Raw genomic sequence first — 24,122 nt, forward strand, 5'->3', positions numbered from 1 at the left:
GTAGTCTCTGGTGCTATAAGACAGCAACTCTATCGCTGCACCACTATCTGCCCTCAGTATGTGCAGATATCAGCAGCTGCTGGAAGATCATCAGCTGGCTGAGAGATGCCTTTTTTACAGTGCAAGGAGCTCCCTTCAATGAAGTGTTGTGGACTGACACATTCCCAGGTGCAGGCAGGCCAACGTGTGAGGAACAAGCAGAGACCTGATGCAAAGACTGCAATTTCAGGCTCATGCAAAGCCTTTACTTCTGACACTGTGGGCCCCGTGCAGGAGAGAATGAATCCTGATAAAGCGGACAAAGCACTCTGCACAGCATCACTTTGGCACTTATTTTCAGGGTCATTACAATTTCAAGACAACTTCTATTGAGTCCTTACAGTGAAGAAAATGCACATATACATTGCCCTTCTCGTGAACTTTTGTTTCCCAACTACCAGTTCCTCCATTTGATTATCATCGCTGTTTGTATTTCGTCCTAAATTAAATTTGATCCGCATGTTTTTTGCATCCATCACAACATTTGCCAATTTCAGCTTTCATTACATTGTTCACATGTGTCCCTTCCTCTAGCCACCTGTTCCTGAAAACCATATGGACATTTTTTTCTCTCCAATCTCAGCTCTGCATTCCTCCCCTGTAAAATACTCTGTAACTGTGGATTCATCCCAAATTGTCGATGAATGATTCACGTGAACATGATGCAGATATGCACTGAAGCTGATGATGTACAGGATTTCAAAAGAGATTTAGCTCTCATCGCTAAAGGAATCAATGGATATGGGGATAAAGCAGGAAAGAGGTACTGATTTTAGATGATCAGCCATGATCATATTGAATGGCGGTGTTGGCTCGAATGGCCAAATGACCTACTCCTGCACCTATTTTTCTATGTTGGCATATTGCTGTCACATGCACATTGTGTCGTTGATTTTTATCCTGCACATAGTTTACAAACCACTAGAGTATGCCTTACTGGCACCCAAGCCAGGAGACTGCATACTATTTCCAGAAGCGTATCTGCAATCATTCATTACAATCGCTCCACTGTTAAACCTCTACTCCAACAGGAGCTATACACTGTGGACGGCATGTTGTTATCATATATTGTCTTTCCTCTGATTGGATAGCATGCAATAAAAAAACTTTTCCCTGTACCTCGGTAATGTGACAATAAACTAAACCAACTCATCTGCATCCAGTGCCAGGTAAGCTGAAATTTTATCTGGCTAAATAGTTGAGTGCAGAGATACTGCGTGGAAAAGGGCCTTTCGACCCACCGAGTCCACACTGGCCATTGATCACTCATTCTCACTAGCTCTATGCATCAATTTTTGGGTTCACTCCCTACGCACTTGGGGCAATTTACGGAGGCCAATTAACCTACAAACCCGCACGTGTTTGGCATGTGGGAGCATCCAGTGGTTACAGAGAGAACGTGCAAACTCCAACTAAACAACTACCATTCCTCCGATCACCTGCTCCATCTTTCTTTGCAGCATCAGACTGTCAAGTTGCCGGCAGTCGCCTGAAAAACCGGCAACTGGAAAGGCGACTGTCAGAGTGGAAAACACACACACATGAACACGCACACACGAGCACACACACACACACACACACACACACACACACACACACACACACACACACACACACACACACACACACACACACACACACACACACACACACACACACACACACACACACACACACCGCCCCTCAGCCCTTTATGCAGGCGGGGGACAGGGCAAGTGAGGGGAGCGCTGTCTGAGTGACATTCACACGGTGCAAAGCCAAGGTGATATAGACACACACGATGAACAGGAAGGTTGGCGCTGTAATTAAGATGGCTAAAGCACAGTCCTTTAAAAGAGGGGGGAGAAGGAGTGGAGACAACTTTTAAGAAACCAGAGATACACGGCTGTGAAGGCGGACAATAACATTACCGGTCGGTTATGCCATGATCATATTGAATGGTGGTGCAGGCTCGAAGGGCCGAATGGCCTACTCCTGCACCTAATTTCTATGTTTCTATCCTTGGTTCTGAAAACTGCTGCTTACGTTTTTTTCCCAATGAACCAATGATATTCACCGGTCAGCACCGGCTACAACCTATGAGAACTTTTGACCTCCTGGCAACCCACTAGGACCTCCTGGCGACCCACCTACGGCACGAGAATTCTCGCTACTCTCCATGGCGCCTTCACTCTGTTCACCGCTAATTGTTCAACATGGTGAAATATCTGCGGCGACGATAATGAGGCTACGACTAGTTCCCAGAAAGCGGGAAGTCCTCACGATCATGAAGGCGACTACCCGGCAACCACCCGCGAACGTGTGGCGACTGCATAGTCTCCTGCAGTCGCCTAAGTGGGACAGGCCCATAAGTCCTTGTTGTCTGCCAACTCACGGGCACCCACAAGATTGGATGTGTATTACTGACAGCGTTAGTTCCGGGTGTGTGACGTGAGCTGGGATTGAGGTCAGGAACACTGGGGATCGGGACAGTGAATAGATTTGCAGACTGCAGTGGGATCCAGAGTGCAACTGGACGTTTAGCCAGAACCAGGGTCTTGCATGTGGAGGGGGTTAGTGGACAGTGCAAGGGTCTGGACTGCTTGTTTCAGCTAGTCTTGACAGCGTGATACCAACAGAACAAAAATATACAAAAGTAGTAATATCCACAGAGGTATTGACTGCAGTATGTTATTGGAGCCTGAGTGTTATTGCCAGAGGTCTTAGATGTATCCATATTATTTTATATACAAAGAACTGCAGATGCCGGTTCACAAAAAAAAGATATAAAGCGCTGGAGTAACAGCGAGTCAGGCTGACTCGCTGAGTTACTCCAGCATTTTGTGTTTGAACTTCATCCAGATAACAAAAAACAATCATGTGTTCGTCATGAATAACAAGGGCTTTAATTGTTATTTATGCATATGCACGTTAGTGAAACGTGTAACTAATATAGTTCACATGGAAAATGTGTTATCCCGTAGTTTCATTACTGACTGCAGCTCAGTTACACTTGCCTAATAAATGTAAAATTGCAACATCAGGAAATTTAGTATGATCAGCCTTTCCACTTTCTTTAATTAATACCACCGAGTTCGCAATCGAATTATAACAACAGCGGTGTAATATTACTGCAATATTGTTTTCCACTTATCAAAGCAACTCTCACGTCAGTTGTAATTAAACATTCACTGTGTGACTACCGTTGCCTTTTTTTTAAACGGACACCATTCTCCTTTGTAGAAATTTGATGCATTAATATGCGTAACGGATTGTAAATATATGCATACATTTTTAATCTTTTCAGCATTCTACAGCAGTAAGGCATCTGATGGTAATAGATATTTTGCCATTATAGTTCAAATCACTACATGATCCCCAAGATGCTCTATAAAAAGCAATTTAACTTTGAGCCATTAGCCTCACTTAATGGCATAATTTCCTGAATCCAAGGAAACCCATTCGACATCCATTAAATTAAAATCAGTTTCCAAGTTGCAATGTGCACCAGTTTTATAGGTTTTAATAAATTGCTCTGCCTCTTGTTGGTGGGAACCTTGCTGTATCCCCTGCTGTAAAATTGACAGATCATTAAATGCAATTTTTATGTTGAACTTTCCTTGCATCATGGGGCAAGTGCGAAGGTCAATGTTTTGATAATTACGCAACATCCTGCATGACAAAACAAACAGGAAGTCTGTTAAACGATTGATGACGTTTTTCTTTACTGAATTTTAGAACCTAATTCATCATTTCCTCCATCACTTGCATTTGTTCCTGGGGCTTCTCACTGTCATCAAGGGTGAAAGTACTTTAAATTGGCTCTTTGTAGTCCTGCTAAGTGAATCTGAATTAAGCAGTTGCCTGCTCGGTGACATATGGTAGTTTTATGATTTAATATTTTGGATCAGATGGGATTTTTCAAAATATTGCATTTAAATTTAATTTATGACCACATTATATAACATAAGCAGATGCTTGAAGAATCCTGAAATTAATATGTTCTGTGACTCTTACTGCTGTGTTCTATATCTCTCAGATCCACAGTAGTTTCTCTCATTTAGCAGTACAGCATGTAAATGGGCCCTCTTGCCCAACTCATCCATGCTGACCAAGATGCCCCATCTTGGACCATTCTCCAATTGTTTTTTTAAATGTTGTTATTATTGCCTCAATTACTTCCTCTGGCAGCTCACTCCATATAACCATCACTCTCATTTTTACAAAAAAAAAAGTTGACCCTCTTGTTTGTATTTAATCTTTCCCCTCTCACCTCAAACTGATGCCCTCTGGTGCTTGATCCCCCAACACTTGGCAAAAGATTATGTGCGTTTACCCCATCTAGTCCTCTCATGATTTTATAAATCTCCAAAATCACCCCTCGGCCTCCAAGCCTCCTCCAATCTCCCCTCTTTGCTCAGGCACACGAATCCCTGTAATAAACTTGTGAATCTTCTCTGCACTCATTTCAGCTACATGGCATCTCATGGTAACCAAAACGGAACACAATACTCCAAGTAAGGCTTCACGAACAGCTTGTTCAACTGTAAAATAACGTCACAATTCAATAGTCATCTCCCTGATGAATGAAGGCTTCTGTGCTAAATGCCTTCTTCATCAATCTATCTACATTCAGGGAATGTATCTACATTTTATCTGCATTCACTTGTACCCTACAACACTCCCTATCATCCTACAGTGAAGATCTTGCCCTTGTTTGACTTTCTAAAACTCAACATCGCACTCTTAGCTGAATTAAACTCCATTAACCTTTCCTCTGCCCACTTGCCCAGCTGATTAAGATCCAGCAGTAATTCTTGATAACCATCTTCACTGTCTACATTTTGGGGTTGTCGGGTTGGAAATAAGATATGTAAGATCAGGAGAAGAGGGAAAGTGACAGTGTGGGAGTGGGAAAAGTTTGAGAATTTTATTTTGTGTCCCCTCTTTTTCTGGTTTTCTCTTTTCACTCCTCTCAGACACATTATCTACCAATAATAAACCTGCAGCACTCTCTCAGCAGACAGCAATGTGATTATTCATTGCCTCTTGGTCTCCATCCTATCAAATGCATTATTTTGTTGTCTCTTCATCTTGCCCTCTCCTACGTCTATAAACATGCCTGATTGCTAACCTTTCTCAGTTCTCATGAAGAGGCAACTATCTGAAATGTGTTTCAAAAACTGCTGGAGTAATCAGAAGATCGAACAGCATCTGTGGAGGGAATTTTTTTTCTCCAAAAATGAACTTTATTCAGAATAAAAATATATATACAAAACTGCAGAAAATGCTTCCTCTTTTCCCAGTGTCTTTTATTCAATAGTATTATACTCCGTAATATTCACACCTATCTTTACACAAAACACCTTGCCACTCAGGTGCCCCCTGGGGTGATATCCCTTCCCTTGTTTGAGGAAGACCAACTAGTTTATTCCTCAAAAATAAACTTTTTAGAATAAAAAATATACAGAAACAAAAACACAAAACAATTCTCTGCAAAAACTTCACACCTTCTCAGTGTTTATACTTTCCGTAGTGCCAGTTGTGTTCACACCTATCATGAAGTAAAACACCATTGCCACTCATGTAGTGATTGGGGCCAGGCAATTGAGAGTTGTTAAAATGGTGAAGAGCATACGAGGTGTCGCAGATGTAGGTGGGAGGGACTGAACGAGGAGAGATAAGAATGAGTCGATATTTTGAGGGAAGAAGTTCAGTTTAGGGATGAGCAAGTAAAATCAGTGGTCCTACCAGTCTTATTTGTGAAAAGGAAGTGTCAGGTTGAGGCTGTGGAGGACAGATTGCCTGAAATGATGAGATCTGTTGTTATATGGAAGACAATGACTTAATGACCCCTGGTCCAAGGTTGGATATGAGGAAGTTTAGTTTAGTTTCGCGATATACTCCGGAAACAGGCCCTTTGGCCCAACGAGTCCATGCCGACCTGCGAGTCCCGTACACTAACATCATCCTACATAAACTAGGGACAATGTACAATTATTCCAAGCCAATTAGCCTACAAACCTGTACGCCTTTGGAGTGTGGGAGGAAACTCCTGGAGAAAACCCGCGCAGTTCACAGGGGAGAACAAATAAACTCTGCACAGGTAAGCACCCGTAGTTAGGATTGAATCCGGGTCTCTGGCGCTGTAAGGTAGCAACTCTACCGCTACGCTACTGTGCCGCCCATACCGTGTGGCCAGTATAAGAGCTGCCATCCTTTGTGCCCCCACTTACCATCTCCCAACCTCTGTTACTTCCTCCACTCTTCTTTCCCCTACAAGACTCCATCTGGCAATCACGTCCTCTCTGGACCAAATCTTCCCCCTCACTTCTTTATATTACCTATTTCCTGCTTATTCTTTCAGTCCAGATGAAGGGTCCCGACCTGAAATGTCAACAGTTTAGTTTCGTTCTCTCCAGAGATGTTGCCGGACCCTCTGAGTTCCTTCCAACAGTTGTTTTTTGCCTCTGCTGTCTCTTTTGTCTCCAACTATCGGAGTGTGTCTCACTCCACAGTTTCTCTCTCATCTGCTGAGTATTTCCAGCAACAGAATATATATTACTTCACAGATGTCTTTCAATTGTCAGCCATCTGTTACACTTTTGGCTTGTCTGTCAGAATTAAAGAACAAGATCAAAGAGAAGCTGTGTGTTTTAAGAATATTAATAAGCAAGACATGAAGGATCAAGAGAAAATATAAGTTCTCCTTATATTTGCTGTCTATCAAAGTGTTTTCATGTTGTTTGGAGCTGTCGGTTTGGTACTTCTATTGAATCAATGGACTCTCTTGCTGGTTCCGCTTTCACTTTCTCTTGATGATTAATCGTGCTTTAATTGTGTAAAAATTATTAACTGTGAATCTTTTTTCTGATTAAAAATGTAGACAAACACATCTTTTGCATCTTTAATTTCTCTTAAAGCATTGCAAAATATGAAAACAAGATTTCCATATTTTTTTGGATAGTGCAGCAATAAATAGGGAAGATGAGATGGTGCTGGAGAGAGGGCAGAGGAGATTCACTAGGATATTCCTGAGAAGGAGAGTTTTATTTATGAGGCGAGGCTAGACTTGTATTCCCTGGAGAAGAGGTTAAGAAGGGACATTATTGTTTCCGTAAGAAATTGCAGCCCAGACCATCGCACAAACCAACCTCCCTCCCATTGACTCAATTTATACCTCCTGCTGCTTCGGCGAGGCCAGCAGCATAATCAAGGATGAGTCTAACTCCAGTCACTCCCTCTTCTCCCCTGTCATCAGGCAAGAGATACAGAAGTGTGAAAATGCACACCTCCAGTGTCTTCCCAGCTGTTATCAGGCACCTGAACCATCCTATCAACATCTGAGAGCAACCTGAACTACTATCTACCTTATTGGAGACCCTTGGACTGTCTTTATTTGGACTTTATTGGGCTTTATCGTCACTAAATTGCTGAGGCATTGATTCAAGTACTGGATAATTAATACCGTAGATAGACACCAAATGCTGGAGTAACTCAGCAGATAAGGCAGCATTTCTGGAGAGAAGGAATGGGTGACGTTTTGGGTCGTGACCCTTCAGACTGAGAGGAGGGTGAGGGAGAGATAAGGAAGTGTAAGGTGTGAGAACGAGATCAAAGGGGGTGGAGATCAAGGAAAATATTGAATAGATCATTGTTAGTTGGGAGGAGGTAACAACAAAGCAAACAGACAAAATGTAATCAGGGCCAGTCAGACTGGGAAGGATGGGGAGAGAGGAAAGCAAGGGTTACTTGAAGTGAGAGAAGTTAATGTTCATACCGCTGGGGTGTAAGCTGCCCAAGCAAAATATGAGGTGCTCTTCTCCCAATTTGTATGGGCCCACAATCTGACAATGGAGTAGGCCCAGGGCAGAAAGGTCAATGTGGGAGTGAGAGGGGGAGTTAAAGTGTTTAGCAACCGGGAGATCAGGTAGGACTATGCGGACTGAGCGGAGGTGTTCAGCTAAACGATCGCTGAGCCTGCGCTTGGTCTCAACGATATATAGGAATCCACACCTTGTGCAGCGGTCCCCCCCACAATGGATATAGTAGATTAGGTTGGTCGGGGTTCAAGTGAATCTCAGCCTCACCTGAAAACACTTGGGGTCCTTGGACGAAGTCCAGGGAGGAGGTATAGGGACAGGTGTTGCATCTCCTGCGGTTGCCGGGGACAGTACCTGGGGAGGGTGTGGTTTCGGTGGGAAGGGACGAGAAGAGTCAACCAGGGAGTTGTGGAGGGAACGGTCTCTGCAGAAAGAGGAAAGGGATGGGATCCCATTGGAGGTGGCAAAAATGTCGGAGGAGTATGTGCTGTATGCGACGGCTAATGGGGTGAAAGATGAGGACGAGGGGGACTGCCCCTGTTGCGACTGGGGGCAGGGGGAGCAAGTGGAGTTGCGGGATATCGAGGAGACCCTAGTGAGGACCACATCTATGATGGTGCTGGATAGTAATTTCGATGGGTCGGCATGGATGTGGTTGGCCAAGTGGCCGGTTTCCCTGCTGTATGACTTCGTGACTTAAATAGATGGCACACATCAGGATCATGTAAAAGAAGATAAATAACCAGTCAGTTTTGCTGTTATCTAGGAGCTAAGCATTGGCCTGAATATTTGGATCTACGTAGTGCTCAACGGTGGCATGGGACCTTGTCCAACTGAACGAAAGTACAGGAGTTTGGTTTCACATCTCATCCCTCAATTATAGTCAATTATAGTCATACAGTGTGGAAACAGACCCTTCGGCCCAACTTGCCCAAACCAGCCAACATGTCCCATCTACACTAGTCCCACCTGCCTGCGTTTGGTCCCTATCCCTCTAAACCTGTCCTATCCATGTACCTGTCTAAATGTTTCTTAAACTTTGTGATAGTACCTCCCACAACTCCCTTCTCTGGCAGATTGTTCCATACAGAGTTACCCGTCAGGTTCCTATTAACTTTTTTCCCCTTCACCTTAAACCTGTGTCCTCCGGTTCTTGATTCCCCTACTCTGGGCAAGAGACTCTATGTATCTACCGAGAGTTAGATAGAGCTCTAGGGGCTAGTGGAGTCAAGGGATATGGGGAGAAGGCAGGCACGGGTTATTGATAGGGGGACGATCAGCCATGATCACAATGAATGGCGGTGCTGGCTCGAAGGGCCGAATGGCCTCCCTGCACCTATTTTCTATGTTTCTATGTTACCCGATCTATTCCTCTCACGATCGAGTGAATGAATGAATGAGTACTTTATTGTCGCGTGACGAGTCACAGTGAAACTCTTTGTTTTGCATACCCAATGGTGCCAACAGAGTTACAAAGTATCCCACACCAGGTCCTCCCTCCCCACCACCCCCTCGGCATTGCATGGGGGACTCCCAGGCCGGGTCCTCCTTTGTTCCCCCCCCCCCCCACATCACGGTGGTCCCCACGGCGGGTCTTTGTGCAAGGCGGCGCGTCCTCCGGTTCCTAGGTGGCCCGTGGCCACCAGCGCACGCAACGAGTCCTGGCAACATCCTCGTAAATCTTCTCTGCACCCCTTCTAGCTTGACAACATCTTTCCTATATCATGCTGCCCAAAACTGAACACAATACTCTAAATTGGGTCTCACCAACGTCTTATATAACTGTAACATGACCTCCCAACTTCTATACTCAATGCTCTGACTAATGAAAGCCAATGTGCCAAAAGCCTTTTTGACCACCTATCATGCTACTTTCAACAAACTATGTACCTGTACTCCTAGATCCCTCTGTTCTTCAACACTCCCCAGTGCCCTACAGTTTACCGTGTTGGTTGGTGCTCCAACAATCCAAACTCACAGTTCTCTGTATTAAATTCCATTAACCATTCCTCAGCCCACCTGCCCAAACGATCAAGATCCTGCTGCAATTTCTAACAGCCATCTTCACTATCTACAAAACCACCCTGTAGGAACCATTCATGTTTAAGTTAGCCACTGTTAGTATATTATAGTATTTTGTATGGATATTTTGAGCTGTATCTTTTTTGTATGCTTGTGGGACGCGATACATAGATGGGTGTGTCTCCATCTGAGGAGGCTAGCGAAGCCACAGGGAGTGGTCAGATCAGATTAGCCTCGGGGATTGAAGAGACAACAGTTCTTACCACACAACACAGTTAGTAAGAACGAAAAGTTACAGCTTGTATAAGAATTAAGAGGATTGGATATATTCACGTTATCTGTATTACTACTTCAATAAAGGAAATAACGACTGGAAGATTTGTTTTTACTATCAGCGACTGCGTAAGTTCTTTCACTCTGACATTCCCGAGTAGTAATGGCAATTACAAGTTGGACATTGGAAAGTTAACATTGTTGTTACACACCCACTGAAGTGTTTGAATATCAGAGGAATCAAGGGGTAAAGGGTAATGGAGGAAAGAGGATCGGAATTAAATACTAACCATTAATAAATATTGATCAGTCTCTTAGAACATCATGACCTTCTCCAGGGCCCATTTCCATCTGATCATGCGCTCAATGTCTTGAGTGGGATTTGAACTAAAAATGCTAATCAAAGATGAAGGCTGACATGAAGTCTATTTTGGCTACATGGCTCTAATTGGTTTGCACACAACAGGATCATCCAAAGGACAGGATAAATTACCAAGGATAGACACAAAATGCTGGAGTAATTCAGCGGATCAGGCAGCATCTCTGGAGGAAAGGAATAGGGGACGTTTCATAGTCATATCCTTTTCTTTCTCTTATTGCTCTCTCAAGCAGATTGGGCCAATTTTCTGTGCTGAAGCCACTAGGCTTCAATGCTAAGTGTGATAATCTGTTCAATACAAGCTTGATTGCATTTTATGCACATTATATGACTTCCTACGCTTTGTCAGTAATGCCATTGAGCTTTGCATGTCTAACCAAGGACTTGTTTTATACCATTGTATACGATCCTTTGAAGGAAAGGGATGCACTTACAGATACTTCTAGAAAATTACTCGCAGAATCTGTATGGTGATGTAAAGGCAGCATTCATTAGCCATTCCTGTTGCCTTAAGAATGAAGCAATGGACCTTTCCACCACTGTCAACTTCATGATAGTGTTGATGTTTCTGAACTATGAAATGCCAGACAACATCCAATATTATAAAATAAATTCCATCAAATATCCCGGCAATGAAACTGATGAAGCAGATGTATGGGAGGATGGGAGGTTGTTCTGACAAGTGCAATTAATCTCTGGTTTCTCATTAAAAAAAAAATTTAAATAGATTAAGGGAGTATTAAGAAAACTAAAATATCATCAGTCCAACAGCCATTGATCCACTTTGAGGAATTACCAACAATAATGTAATTTTCCATTACATACAAACAAATTATACAGGATATTGTTTCTGACCTTGAATTGCCAAATATGTTAAAAGATCAGTTATGCTTGTCACTCCTTTGTAATTGCCCTTTTATTCGTTATGTCCTCCCTTTTCACAAAAAAAGCGTACATAAACATATTTTGTACTCCAGCCATCTGTATGGTAGGTCACCTATCTATTGGTTTGTGGTGTCTATTCCAGGTTATAAAATTTGCTTGTCGAGGCAAACAGCGGTCCCATTCTTTGCTTGAAATTTGTTTAAAAACTGCGAAAAGTGATTCTGCCATGTTCATGTGGGAAAAGATTGTACAAATGCACCATTGATGGAGCCTGAAGGGGGAAGCATGCTGAGGGTGGCACAGTGGCGCAGCGGTAGAATTACTGCCTTACAGTGCCAGAGAGCTGGGTGCAATCCCGACTATGGGTGCTGTTTGTAAGGAGTTTGTACGCCCTCCCCGTGACCCGCATGGGTTTTCTCTGCCTGCTCCGGATTCCTCCCACACTCCAAAGACGTACAGGTATGTAGGCTGATTGGCTTCAGAAAAATTGTCCCGAGTGTGTGTAGGGTAGTATTAGTTTGCGGGGATCACTGGTCGTCGCGGACTCGGTGAGCCAAGGGGGCTGTATCTGCGCTCTATCTCTAAACTAAAAAAATAAAACGATCGACCTCACTCATTGCCGCTGACAAACTAATATTAGCAGAGCTGAAGGAACATTAGTCTCTTTACTGGATACTGATAATCACAAAATCCGCTGTTTTTGCACAACAGAGCTGAGGATTATGTTTTTAAGAAGGAACTGCAGATGCTGGAAAAACTCAGCGGGTATTATGTGGATCCTTTGTGCAGATTTCTGAATTTTGTGAGAAAATGTCAAGGATCTCCTCATTGCAAATGTGTCGCATTTTACTCCAGCCACTTACAGCACTTACATCCCATGTTGGAAAAAGCTGGTAATTACACTATTATCACCATCACTATAGCAACCTAAATAAGATGGCCAGAGTCTTACTTTTTTCTTTGCTGTTTTAGTTTGTCCCTTTGCCACTGAAAGTAACACCTTTTCTCTGGCCTCCATTTCATCTTCAAGATGGCATTCTTCACAATTTCCTCTGCCTGCTCGAGACAGTTCCTTTCTTGACTTCATTCCCACCGTTTCAACTTCCCTCTTTGAAAATGGAAGAAATGCAGAAACCGGGTAGAGGAGAATAAAAGTAAGAAGGTCAAGTGGTTGTGCTTCGTTCAATGCTAATCCCAACGCAACCACTGCTGTTGGTGCAACTCCCTTCCCATCACTGTAGTGGCCTACTTTCAACAATGCTTGATCACTGCCTTCACCTTAATCAAACACTTATCCTCATGATGAAGGGTCTCGACCCAAAACATCCCCTATTCCTTTTCTCCGGAGATGCTGCCTGACCCACTGAGTTACACCTGCATTTATGTGTCTACTGTGTAAACCAGTATCTGCAGTTCTTCCTCATATGTTTCCAACATGATTGACCATACCCACATCCCCAACAGATCACCCTGTTCCTCTCCCTCTCCACCACCATCTGAACCCTCCCTTACCCAATCTCCTGACCAGTTCCAGTTCTCATCCCAGTTGCCTTCTCCTGTGGTTCCCCATCCCAGCACCTGGTGCTGCTACTGCTTGAGGTAATGACACTCTTCGCGCATTGTCCATAGGAATTCCTGTTCCTGAGAAGTTCTGCACAGCAGTGTGCACCATTAGGGTTAAGGGCCTGTCACACGAGCATGCGACTCCATGCGGCAAGCGCGACCTAACGTGGTCGCTTGAGCCGTACGGCCTTGCGGGGCCGGTCCCACTTCGATCGCCGGAGCCGTGTGGAGTTGTGCGGAGCTGGTCCCGACATCGCGCAAGGCTCCGAAAAACTGACCGTGTTCAAAAATTCCGCGCGGCAATGGCCTGTCGGCCCGCAGCCACCTCGACACCGTACGCACCGCCTCGATGGGCGTGCGCAGCGTCTCAACGCCGTACGCATGTCTTGACGCCGTACGTCACGCGCGAACTTCCCGCGGAATTCGCTCGAACTTCACGTCACTCACTGGACCTCCGCGCGGCCCCCGCTTCCGGTTTGGTCGCACTCGCCGCATGCAGGCGCATGCTGGTGGGACCGGCCCTGTACGGGGATTACTCGACCTCCGCGCGGCCCCCGCTTCCGGTTTGGTCGCGCTTGCCGCATGCATGTCGCATGCTCGTGGGACAGGCCCTTTAGGGTTCAATTTGCTGGAACTGAGAACTTGGTGTATAATTCTTGCAGCTCACTCTGCTGCTGGCTTCTACTGAGGTTCACAGAGCTGGAGTTGCACAGTAACTCTGTTGTGCAACTCAGTGGTAGAATTAACTGAATAAAGTTTATAGATGACATTTTCATATTGCAGAAATACCTATAAACTTCATTCAGTTTTTGATTCTCAAATAAATATTGCTTCTCAATGAAGGACCTGGCGTGGAGGAGGAGGGGGCGGGGAGGGAGGGCGGGTGGACTGCCGTGAGGAGGGGGAGGGGGGAGAACAAAAGGGGACATGGCGCTGGGGTACTTTGTAACTTTGTCAGCGCCCTTTATGTGGTGACTATTTGCATACCTTGGGTATGCAAGCAAAGAATTTCACTGTGACTTGTCACATGTGACAATAAAGTTATCAGCCAGTCATTCAGTCAAATATTTTAAAATAAATGAAATATCCAAAGAACATCACACACCAGTCAAGTGTGTTGACAGATCTTTAGTGGAACTTTCGATCCAATGTGTGCTGCAATTTCACCAAATTAATATTTGTATTTATATTTATGTGGAATCATCAGTAGTTTATGCTGCAACTAAATTTTCAGAAGAGTGGACAAAAATCAGCTCATTGGTTTCTAAAGGCAAGTTTTCAACTAGTTTACCGATTGTGGTTAAGAAACCTCCTCTTCACTCTACCCTTTGTGCTTGTAGTTGTCTTGAATGTGTATAGTCTCTGATTTGATTGAATAGCACAAAAAAAAGCTTTTCACTGTACCTTGGTACATTTGACAATAACAAAGCTAAATCTAAACCTAATCTATGAAATTGGATTGCACGCAACAAAAGCTTTTCACTGTACCTCGGTACATGTGACACTATATTAAACTATAAACATCAAGTTTTACTTCCTCAATATGAAATAAAGTAATGCAGTAATTCCCCTACAGAATGATTCCATCAAATACAAATCCATTGTGAATTTTGCAGCAAACTAATGACATTTGAATTCTTAATAGATTACCTCATACTGGATCTATCCAAACTAGGCAGCTGTTGCAAGTTGCCTAGACAGTGCCCTATCCAGTGGTGCTGTCACTCACATGGAACTACTTTTAAGAGATTAAGATCTAAATCTTAGAAATATAAACATTTGATATCTTTAATTAAAATTAATGTAAGCTCATGAGCTAGAGACCATTTTTAATATCTGTTCTGACACCGTTGACATTAGGCAACTCTCTTACATCATTTAATTCCCTCCTCAGAGATGCTGCCTGACCTCTCATTTCCACTGTAAGAGGGAACTGCAGATGCTGTTTTACACTGAAGAGAGACACAATATGCTGGAGTTACTCAGTGGGTCAAGCAGCGTCTCTGGAGGAAAGGAATATGTAATGTTTTGGGTCGAGACTGAAGAGTCTTTTCTCCAGAGATGACGCCTGACCAGTTACTCCAGCATGTTGTGTCCATCTTCCATTTCCAGTGTTGTCTTTTTATTTCAGCATTTTACAGCATTTGCTTTTATTTTTACTTTTACACTGCATCACTTCCCATCCACAATTGTTTTGACCTCTTGTCTGTGGAGTTGTACAAAGAGCTATATGTTGGAGTAAGTGGAATACACTGCACTGACGTTAAAGTTACCATACAGGGCCCTTTGGAAAGGCCTTCTGATAATGATGTACCTCAGACCTGCATCAAACCTGCAAACACCTGCTGAAATGTTTGTTTCTTTTCCCCAGGTACTAAATGAAGCAGTGGGTGCACTAATGTATCATACTATCACTTTAACAAGAGAAGATCTGGAAAAATTCAAAGCACTTCGAATAATCGTCAGGATTGGCAGTGGTTTTGACAACATCGACATAAAATCAGCTGGAGATTTAGGTATGAACAATGGTTGCAATGTTTCGCCTTTTTCTTTGAGTGGGTATAATTTAAGAGAGTACAATATTGGGGATTGTGGATATATTTGAATGCCGCCAGGTTCTGACTGATTCATCCACTTCAAATAGTGCTTCCTGTGCCAGCACTGTTTTTGAAACCCTTTACATTAGTCAGGAATAGATTTGCATTCAGTTTTTTCATTCCTTTGTTCAATTTTAGCGTAAGCCATATGATATTTTCTTGGTAGCTGCATTGACTACTTAATGCCATGGTCATACGGCATGAAAACAGGCCCTTCAGCCCAATTTGTCCATGCTAACCAGGTTGTCCCATCTAAGCTAGTCCTATTTGCCGGCATTTACCCCATCTCCCTCTAAACCTTTTCTATCCATGTACGTGTCCAAGTGTCTTGCCTCAAAGATCTCTTCTTGCAGCTCATTCTGTATACCCACCACCTCAGTGAAAAATCCTATAACATCTTGCCCCTTTTACGAATCTATGTCCTCTTGTTTTTGATTCCCCTGATCCGTGTATAAGACTCTGTGTATTCACCTTATCTAATACCCACATGATTTTACATAATCCTCTACAAGATCAACACTCAGCCACCTGCACTCCAAGAAATAAAGTCTTAAGGTACACAAAAATGCTGGAGAAACTCAGCGGGTGCAGCAGCATCTGTGGAGCGAAGGAAATAGGCAACTAACGTTTCTGGCCGAAACCCTTCTTCAGACCCGAAACGTTGTCTATTTCCTTCGCTCCATAGATGCTGCTGCACACGCTGAGTTTCTCCAGCATTTTTGTGTACCTTCGATTTTCCGGCATCTGCAGTTCCTTCTTAAACAAAGAAAGTCTTAACCTGCCCAACCAATCCTTATAGATCCTCTCAGACCCTTGAATGCTGGCCACATCCCCTAATTCTTTTTTGCACTCTTTCTGGCTTCATGACATCCTTCTTATAGCAAGGTGACCAAAACCCCAAACACAATACCCCAAATGTGACATCACCGACGTCTTGTACATCTTCTATACTTGGTATCCTGGTGGATGAAGGCCATGGTATAAAAAAGTCTATTTGGCTATTTGGCGTGATGTTTATCTATTTTGCCTGTTTCCATGCTGTATGACTACACAAGTATTTGTGTGGAAGCACGGTAATATACTGGGAATATTATACATTTTTGCAAAAGAAGGACAAGATTAATATTTTCTGTGATAGACACAAAATATTGGGGTAACTCAGCAGGACAGGCAGCATCTCTGGAGAGAAGGAATGGGTGACGTTTCGGGTCGAGACCCTTCTTTAGACCCTTCTTCTCTCCAGAGATGCTGCCTGTCCCACTGAGTTACTCCAGCATTTTGTGTCTATCTTCGATTTAAACCAGCATCTATAGTTCTTTCCTACTTAAAATGTTCTGTATTCATTCCTGATGGTAATTATTCAAAGTGTATGTATCCTACATTTAATTTGTAACACATTTGATGTGACAGTGGAATTCTCTGTGCTGGTTTTAGGTATAGCAGTATGCAACGTCCCAGCAGCTTCTGTAGAGGAGACGGCAGACTCCACAATGTGTCATATTTTGAACCTGTACCGACGGACTACTTGGCTTCACCAAGCTCTGCGCGAAGGCACAAGAGTTCAAAGTGTTGAACAAATACGAGACATCGCTTCAGGAGCTGCCAGGATTCGAGGGGAGACGCTTGGAATTATTGGGCTAGGTGAGACGTATTAAAGATGTAGCACAACTCATTTTGTTTAGTTTAGTTTAGAGATACAGCGCGGAAACTGGCCCTTCGGCCCATCGAGTCCGCGCAGACAAGCGATCCCCGAACATCAACTCTATCCTACATACACTAGGGACAATTTACAATTATACCAATCCAATTAACCTACAGACCTGTACATCTTTGGAGTGTGGGAAGAAACCGGTGATCCCAGAGAAAACCCACGCCGGTCACGGGAAGAACGTACTAACTCCGTACAGACAGCACTCATTTAAGAAGTATGTCAATGAGCACTTGAAGTACCAATGCATTGAAGACTTTGGACCAAGTGTCAGTAAATGAAATTGGTGTGGAGAGGTACTTGATGATCAACTTGCACATTTTAGTTTAGTGTTGAGATACAGCGCAGAAACAGGCCCTTTGGACCACTGAGGCTGCGACCAGCAATCCCAGTACATTAGCACTATCCTACACATTATGGAGAATTTACAATCTTTACCAAAGCCAATTAACCTACAAAACCTATACGTCTTTGGAGTGTGGGAGGAAACCGGAGCACCCGGGGAAAACCCACACGGTTACAACCTCTGTACAGCCTCTGTACAGACAGTACCTGTAGTCAGAATCGAACCCAAAGTCGCTGGCACTGTAAGGCAGCAATTCTACTACTGGGCCACTGTGCCGCCCGAAGGGTCTGCGCTGTGTCATATGTATGTGCTGTGTTGCTCTGACTCTGGCTAATAGCCTTCTTTTTTTTCTCTTTACCCTTTAGGTCGTGTGGGTCAAGCATTAGCACTGCGAGCAAAAGCATTTGGTTTTAATGTAATTTTCTATGACCCATACCTCTCAGATGGTATCGAGCGTGCACTGGGTCTCCAACGAGTAAATACTTTACAAGATCTCCTATTTCACAGTGACTGTGTGTCTCTTCATTGTAGCCTGAATGAACACAACCACCATCTTATCAATGATTTCACTATCAAACAGGTACAATCGTGCTTTCCCATTAATTCTGAACAAGATACAATCTTTTCTCAGTGTGGTTCCATAGGTCACGTGGTCTCTTGGTAAAGTGTCTATCCTTGCAACCATCTAGAGTGTACCGTTTAGGGTGCGAGATACACAGATACCATGGTATCATACGTTTCTTAAAAACTCTAAATCTCAGCTAACTAAATAAATACTTTCAAAGTGATAATGGAATAAAAATTAATAGGACTATTTACTCTTTGAAATTTGAAGCATGTACAGTGCCCTCCATAATGTTTGGGACAAAGACCTATCATTTATTTATTTGTCTCTGTACTCCACAATTTGAGATTTGTAATAGAAAAAAAATCACATGTGGTTAAAGTGCACATTGCAGATTTTAATAAAGGCCATTTTTATACATTTTGGTAGCACCATGTAATTACAGCAGTGTTTATACATAATCCCCCCCCCCCCATTTCAGGGCACCATAATGTTTGGGACACAGCAATGTCATGTCAATGAAAGTAGTCATGTTTAGTGTTTTATTGCATATCCTTTGCATGCAATGACTGCTTGAAGTCTGCGATTCATGAACATCACCAGTTGCTGGGTGTCATCTCTGGTGATGCTCTGCCAGGCCTGTATTGCCGCCATCTGACAAGTAAAATGGATGAAGGGGAGCCAGTGGATGAAGTGTATCAAGACTTTCAGAAAGCCTTTGATAAAGTCCCGCAGAGGAGACTGGTGACTAAAATTAGAGCACATGGTATTGGGGGTGTTGACATGGATAGAAAATTGGTTGGCAGACAGGAAGCTAAGAGTAGGACTGAACGGGTCCTTTTCAGAATGGCAGGCAGTGGCAAGTGGAGTGCCGCATGGCTCGGTGTTGGGGCTGCAACTGTTTACCATATATATTAATGATTTACAAGAGGGAATTGTGTATTGTGGAGTATTGTGTGCAGTTTTGGTCCCCTAATTTGAGGAAGGACATTCTTGCTATTGAGGCAGTGCAGCGTAGGTTCACGAGATTGATCCCGGGGATGGCGGGACTGTCATATGAGGAAAGATTGAAAAGACTAGGCTTGTATTCACTGGAGTTTAGAAGGATGAAGGGGATAAGAAGGATGTTTCTTATAGAAACATATAAAATTATAAAAGTATTGGACAAGCTAAATGCAGGAAGGATGTTCCCAATGTTGGGCGAGTCCAGAACCAGGGGCCACAGTTATAAAGAGGAGGCCATTTAAGACTGAGGTGAGAACATTTTAACACAGAGAGTTGTAAATGTGTGGAATTCCCTGCCACAGAGGCAGTAGAGGCCAAATCACTGGATGGATTTAAGAGAGAGTTAGAGAGAGCTCTAGGGGCTAGTGGAATCAAGGGATATGGGGAGAAGGCAGGCACGGATTATCGATTGGGGACGATCAACCATGATCACAATGAATGGCGGTGCTGGCTTGAAGGGCCGAATGGCCTCCTCCTGCAGCTATTTTCTATGTTTCAGTTTTCTCTTCAGCATATAAAAGACATGCTCAACTGAGTTTAGAACGGGTGATTGACTTGGTCACTCAAGAATTGACCATTTTTTAGCTTTGAAAAACTCCTTTGTTACTTTAGCAGTATGTTTGGGATCATTGTCTTGCTGTAGAATGAACCGCCGGCCAATGAGTTTTGAGGCATTTCTTTGAACCTGAGCAGATAGGATGTGTCTATACACTTCAGAATTCATTATGCTACTACCATCAGCAGTTGTATCATCAATGAAGATAAGTGAGCCAGTACCTTCAGCATCCATACATGCCCAGGCCATAACACCCCCGCCACCGTGTTTCACAGATGAGGTTGTATGCTTTGGAACTTGGGTAGTTCCTTCTCTTCTCTATACTTTGCTCTTGCCATCACTCTGATATAAGTTAATCTTCGTCTCATCTGTCCACAAGCTCATTTTTCAGAACTGTGGTTGTTCTTTTAAGTACTTCTTGACAAACTGTAACCTGGCCATCCTATTTTTGAGGCTAACCAGTGGTTTGCATCTTGCAGTGTAGCCTCTGTAATTCTGGTCATGAAGTCTTCTGCAGAGAGTGGTCATTGACAAATCCACACCTGACTCCTTAAGAATGTTTCTGATCTGTCGGACAGGTGTTTGGGGATTTGTCTTTATTATAGAGAGAATTCTTCTGTCATCAGCTGTGGAGGTCTTCCTTGGCCTGCCAGTCCCTTTGCGATTAGTAAGCTCTCTTTCTTCTTAATGATATTCCAAACAGTTGATTTTGGTAAGCCCAAAGTTTGGCTGATGTTTCTTAACAGTTTTATTCTTGCTTCTCAGTCTCATAATGGCTTCTTTGACTTCATTGGCACAACTTTGTTCCTCGTGCTAATAAACAGCAAAGAAAGTTTCCAAAGGTGATGAAAAGACTGGAGGAAAGACTAGGTGCTGAGAGTTCTCTTATACCTGCTTTAAGGAGACAATTAAACACACCTGAGCAATTATAAACACGCTAGAGGCAGGAAACACGCTATTGGACACGCTAGAGGCAGGAAACATGTTCCCGATGTTGGGTGAGTCCAGAACCAGGGGCCACAGTTTAAGAATAAAGAGTAAGCCATTTAGAACAGAGACGAGGAAACACTTTTTCTCACAGAGAATGGTGAGTCTGTGGAATTCTCTGCCTCAGAGGGAGGTGGAGGCAGGTTCTCTGGATGCTTTCAAGAGAGAGATAGATAGGGCTCTTAAAAATAGCGGAGTCAGGGGATATGGGGAGAAGGCAGGAACGTGGTACAGATTGGTGATGATCAGCTATGATCACATTGAATAGCGGTGCTGGCTCGAAGGGCCGAATGGCCTACTCCTGCACCTATTGTCTAAACCCATGTGTCCCAAATATTATGGTACCCTGAAATTGGTGGGAGGGGGGGGACAATTGTCAGATTTTGTTATCCTATTTCTTGATTTAGATTAAATAAACTTAATGAGGACAGACCACATGTGAAATAATTTATTTTGTATCAGTGTGTACAATTTCTAATTTTTGTTTGGTTATTCAAGGCTTTCCCTTTCAGGTCTTATTGTGTAAATAAGAATGAGAAATCCCATTGACATTCTGCAAAAAGCAAACTACATAATCAAATAAAAGAACATGATAATTTGCAGTGCCCTGGTAGTGTCATCAAATGGTTGACTTTTCTTTGCTCTAAAAATGAAAATAATAACAAACATAGAATATCTAAGCAAAGAAACAATTGTGATGGTCATGGAAGTTATTAGATTTCTAATATTATGCAATGCTAAAGAAGCATCATTTCCTTTTACAATGTTTTGAAATAACAGTTTGCTGTAACACTAATGAGATGTGAGCTGAGCTTCATTTATGAACAGTAGAAATTCTATTTATTGTTAGGCATTTGGATCTTAGCTGTGTTGCTCTGCTTCAGTTAATTAAATGTGCAAATTACATTGACTAAAATGGTAAATCATGAACCATTATTGCTTTATTTTAAAATGTTTGTACTTAATTGTAAGTGCAGGCTTGAGATTTTTTTCACTTTGTTTCTTTCCCTTGAAGATGAGGCAGGGGGCGTTTCTGGTGAATGCTGCACGGGGTGGACTAGTCGATGAGAAAGCACTGGCTCAAGCTTTAAAGGAAGGAAGGATACGAGGGGCAGCACTGGATGTGCATGAATCGGAGCCGTTTAGGTACAGTCACGTACTAACATGTTTCTTTCACTTGCAACAGATGAATGTAGAGCATGATGCTATACAGGGGGGTTGATTTCCTGCAAAGTTGCATCATCTGCGCATGCATCAAGAACAACAAGTTGCAACCGAAGAAGGGTCTCGACCCGAAACGTCACCCATTCCTTCTCTCCAGAGATGCTGCCTGACCCGCTGAGTTACTCCAGCATTTTGTGTCTACCTTAGCTATAAGAAGATATTGGTGAGGCCACATTGTACAAAATGTTGGTGAAGCCACATTTAGTATTGTGTTCAATTTTGGTCACCTTTTTGTTCGGAAAGACACTTAGGCTCTGTGGTAGATCTAACATCTCAGAATAAAATCTATAAACGTAAACACCACCCATTTGAAAAATGGTGAGTGGACTGAACAGAAACTAGTGTCGAGATGGGGCAGCAGTTAGAGATCATTGCAAGCCTTTGACAGAGTCTCATCCTTGTGTAAATGCTTCCTATTGGCCCTCAAAAGGTTAGGTTTGTGTCAAATGTTTGTAGATCTGCTGGTTTTTATTGGCATGTGTGAACATTGAGCCAAAGACAAGATACAAGATAAGACACAGTGCTGGAGAATGTCAGCGGGTCAGGCAGCATCTCTGGAGAACATGGATAGGTGACTTTTTGAGTTGGGACCCTTCTTCAAACTGTTTGTACGTTTGTTTTCCTCACAATGTTAATATTGTTTTCCTCACAATTAAAACATCACCTATCCATGTACTCCAGAGGTGCTGCCTGATCCTCTAAGTTACTCCAGCACTTTTTTTTTTTTTTTTTTGTAAACCAGCATCTGCAGTTCCTTGTTTCCACATTTAAATGAGCCAAAGTCAAGTTTTTGCATAGGGAATGGAAAAAACTATAATTGGAAATTCTGGTGGGAAACTCTAAAGTTCAATTTTGCTAAGTTATTGCATTTTTTATTTTAATAGGAACTGAGAAATACATTAATTAGTTTACTTGTTTTTCAACATTGGCTTAAGTTTAACCTGGTCTGTTGGAATAAATCATTCTAACAACTCAGTGTGAAGAAGGTTCCCCACTGAAACGTCACCTATCCATGTTCCCCAGAGATGCTGCCTGACCTGCTGAGTTACTCTGACATTTTGTGTATTTTTTTGTTGAAATTAATATCTCCAACTTCTCTGTGAAAGGTTCTGTAGTTTTGTTTGATATTGCTTATGAGATGCCCTGGGCCCTTTTTGTATGATAAAACACTTTGTAAATCAAATACAGCAGTAGAAAGTAAAAATAATTGATGGACTCAGTGCTAGGACCATTGTCTCTTTTCTGAAGAAGGGTTTCTTGTCTGAAGAAGGGTTTCGGCCCGAAACGTTGCCTAATTCCTTCGCTCCATAGATGCTGCTGCACCCGCTGAGTTTCTCCAGCATTTTTGTGTACCGTCTCTTTTCGATACGTTAATGAGAGTATTGAGTAAGATTTCAAAAATGTGTAAATGGTACAAAACTTGGTAATCTGATCAATAGTGAAGTGGATAGTAACAGACTTCAACAGGGTATAGGATGGATGAAATCACAGAGAGAGAAAAAATCCTAATGTGGAGAATTTGAAAAGAAACACTTTGCCAGTAGGAATAGAGTGAAGTAATATTGTCTAAATGGCATAGTTCTAAAGGATGCACGGGAGCAGAGAAACCTAGGAATGTATGTGCATACGCCGTTTAAGAATGTTGTCATGTTGTGGTCCTGGTTAGTAAAATTTATATAATTCTGAGCTTCATAAATTGGGGCAGAGTTCAAAATTAGGAATCTTTTGTTGAATTTGGGCAAAATACTGGATTGACAGATTTGATGTCCTTGAACCGAAAGATAGTGGTTGCCATACGGTGGGAATGATATGAAGGTTTTAAAGAGAGCACAGCACAGAAAATATTTATTTGAAGGTTTCCAGGGGAAAGAGAATTTTGGTAGTAACGTTAGATGAAAAAAAATGAAGTTATTCTCCAGGGAACAAAGCAAATCGAAAGGAAATTTGATTGAGGCGTACAAGGGTTTTGAAACATAAAATAAAGAGAGGTGTTCCCATAAATAGATGGTTCAAGAACCACTGGACACAAATTTCAAGTGATTGGCAAAAAACACTGAGAAGGAGAGGGAAAAGCTTTGTTCTTCAGAGATTACAATCTCAGATTGACTGCTTATAAAACTGGTATAAATATTTCCTTGGGGGTTTAAAATGGGAATCGGATAGTGACATGA

The 24,122-nt window shown here is 42.7% G+C and overlaps 1 protein-coding gene across 11 annotated transcripts in view; it reads left to right on the forward strand.

Annotated features, from left to right (window-relative positions):
* ctbp1 (C-terminal binding protein 1) overlaps nt 1–24,122 on the forward strand; it is a 228,049-nt gene that overhangs the window by 197,649 nt on the left and 6,278 nt on the right. For all 11 annotated transcript variants that reach the window (XM_033034769.1, XM_033034756.1, XM_033034754.1 and 8 more), the window contains 4 exons: nt 15,335–15,479; nt 16,995–17,201; nt 17,980–18,194; nt 21,743–21,873. In XM_033034769.1, the coding sequence (XP_032890660.1) occupies nt 15,335–15,479; nt 16,995–17,201; nt 17,980–18,194; nt 21,743–21,873 (698 nt within the window). The remainder of the gene's footprint in view (nt 1–15,334; nt 15,480–16,994; nt 17,202–17,979; nt 18,195–21,742; nt 21,874–24,122) is intronic.

The sequence above is a fragment of the Amblyraja radiata genome, chromosome 1, assembly GCF_010909765.2.
Source record: "Amblyraja radiata isolate CabotCenter1 chromosome 1, sAmbRad1.1.pri, whole genome shotgun sequence".
NCBI classification, from domain to species: Eukaryota; Metazoa; Chordata; class Chondrichthyes; order Rajiformes; family Rajidae; genus Amblyraja; species Amblyraja radiata.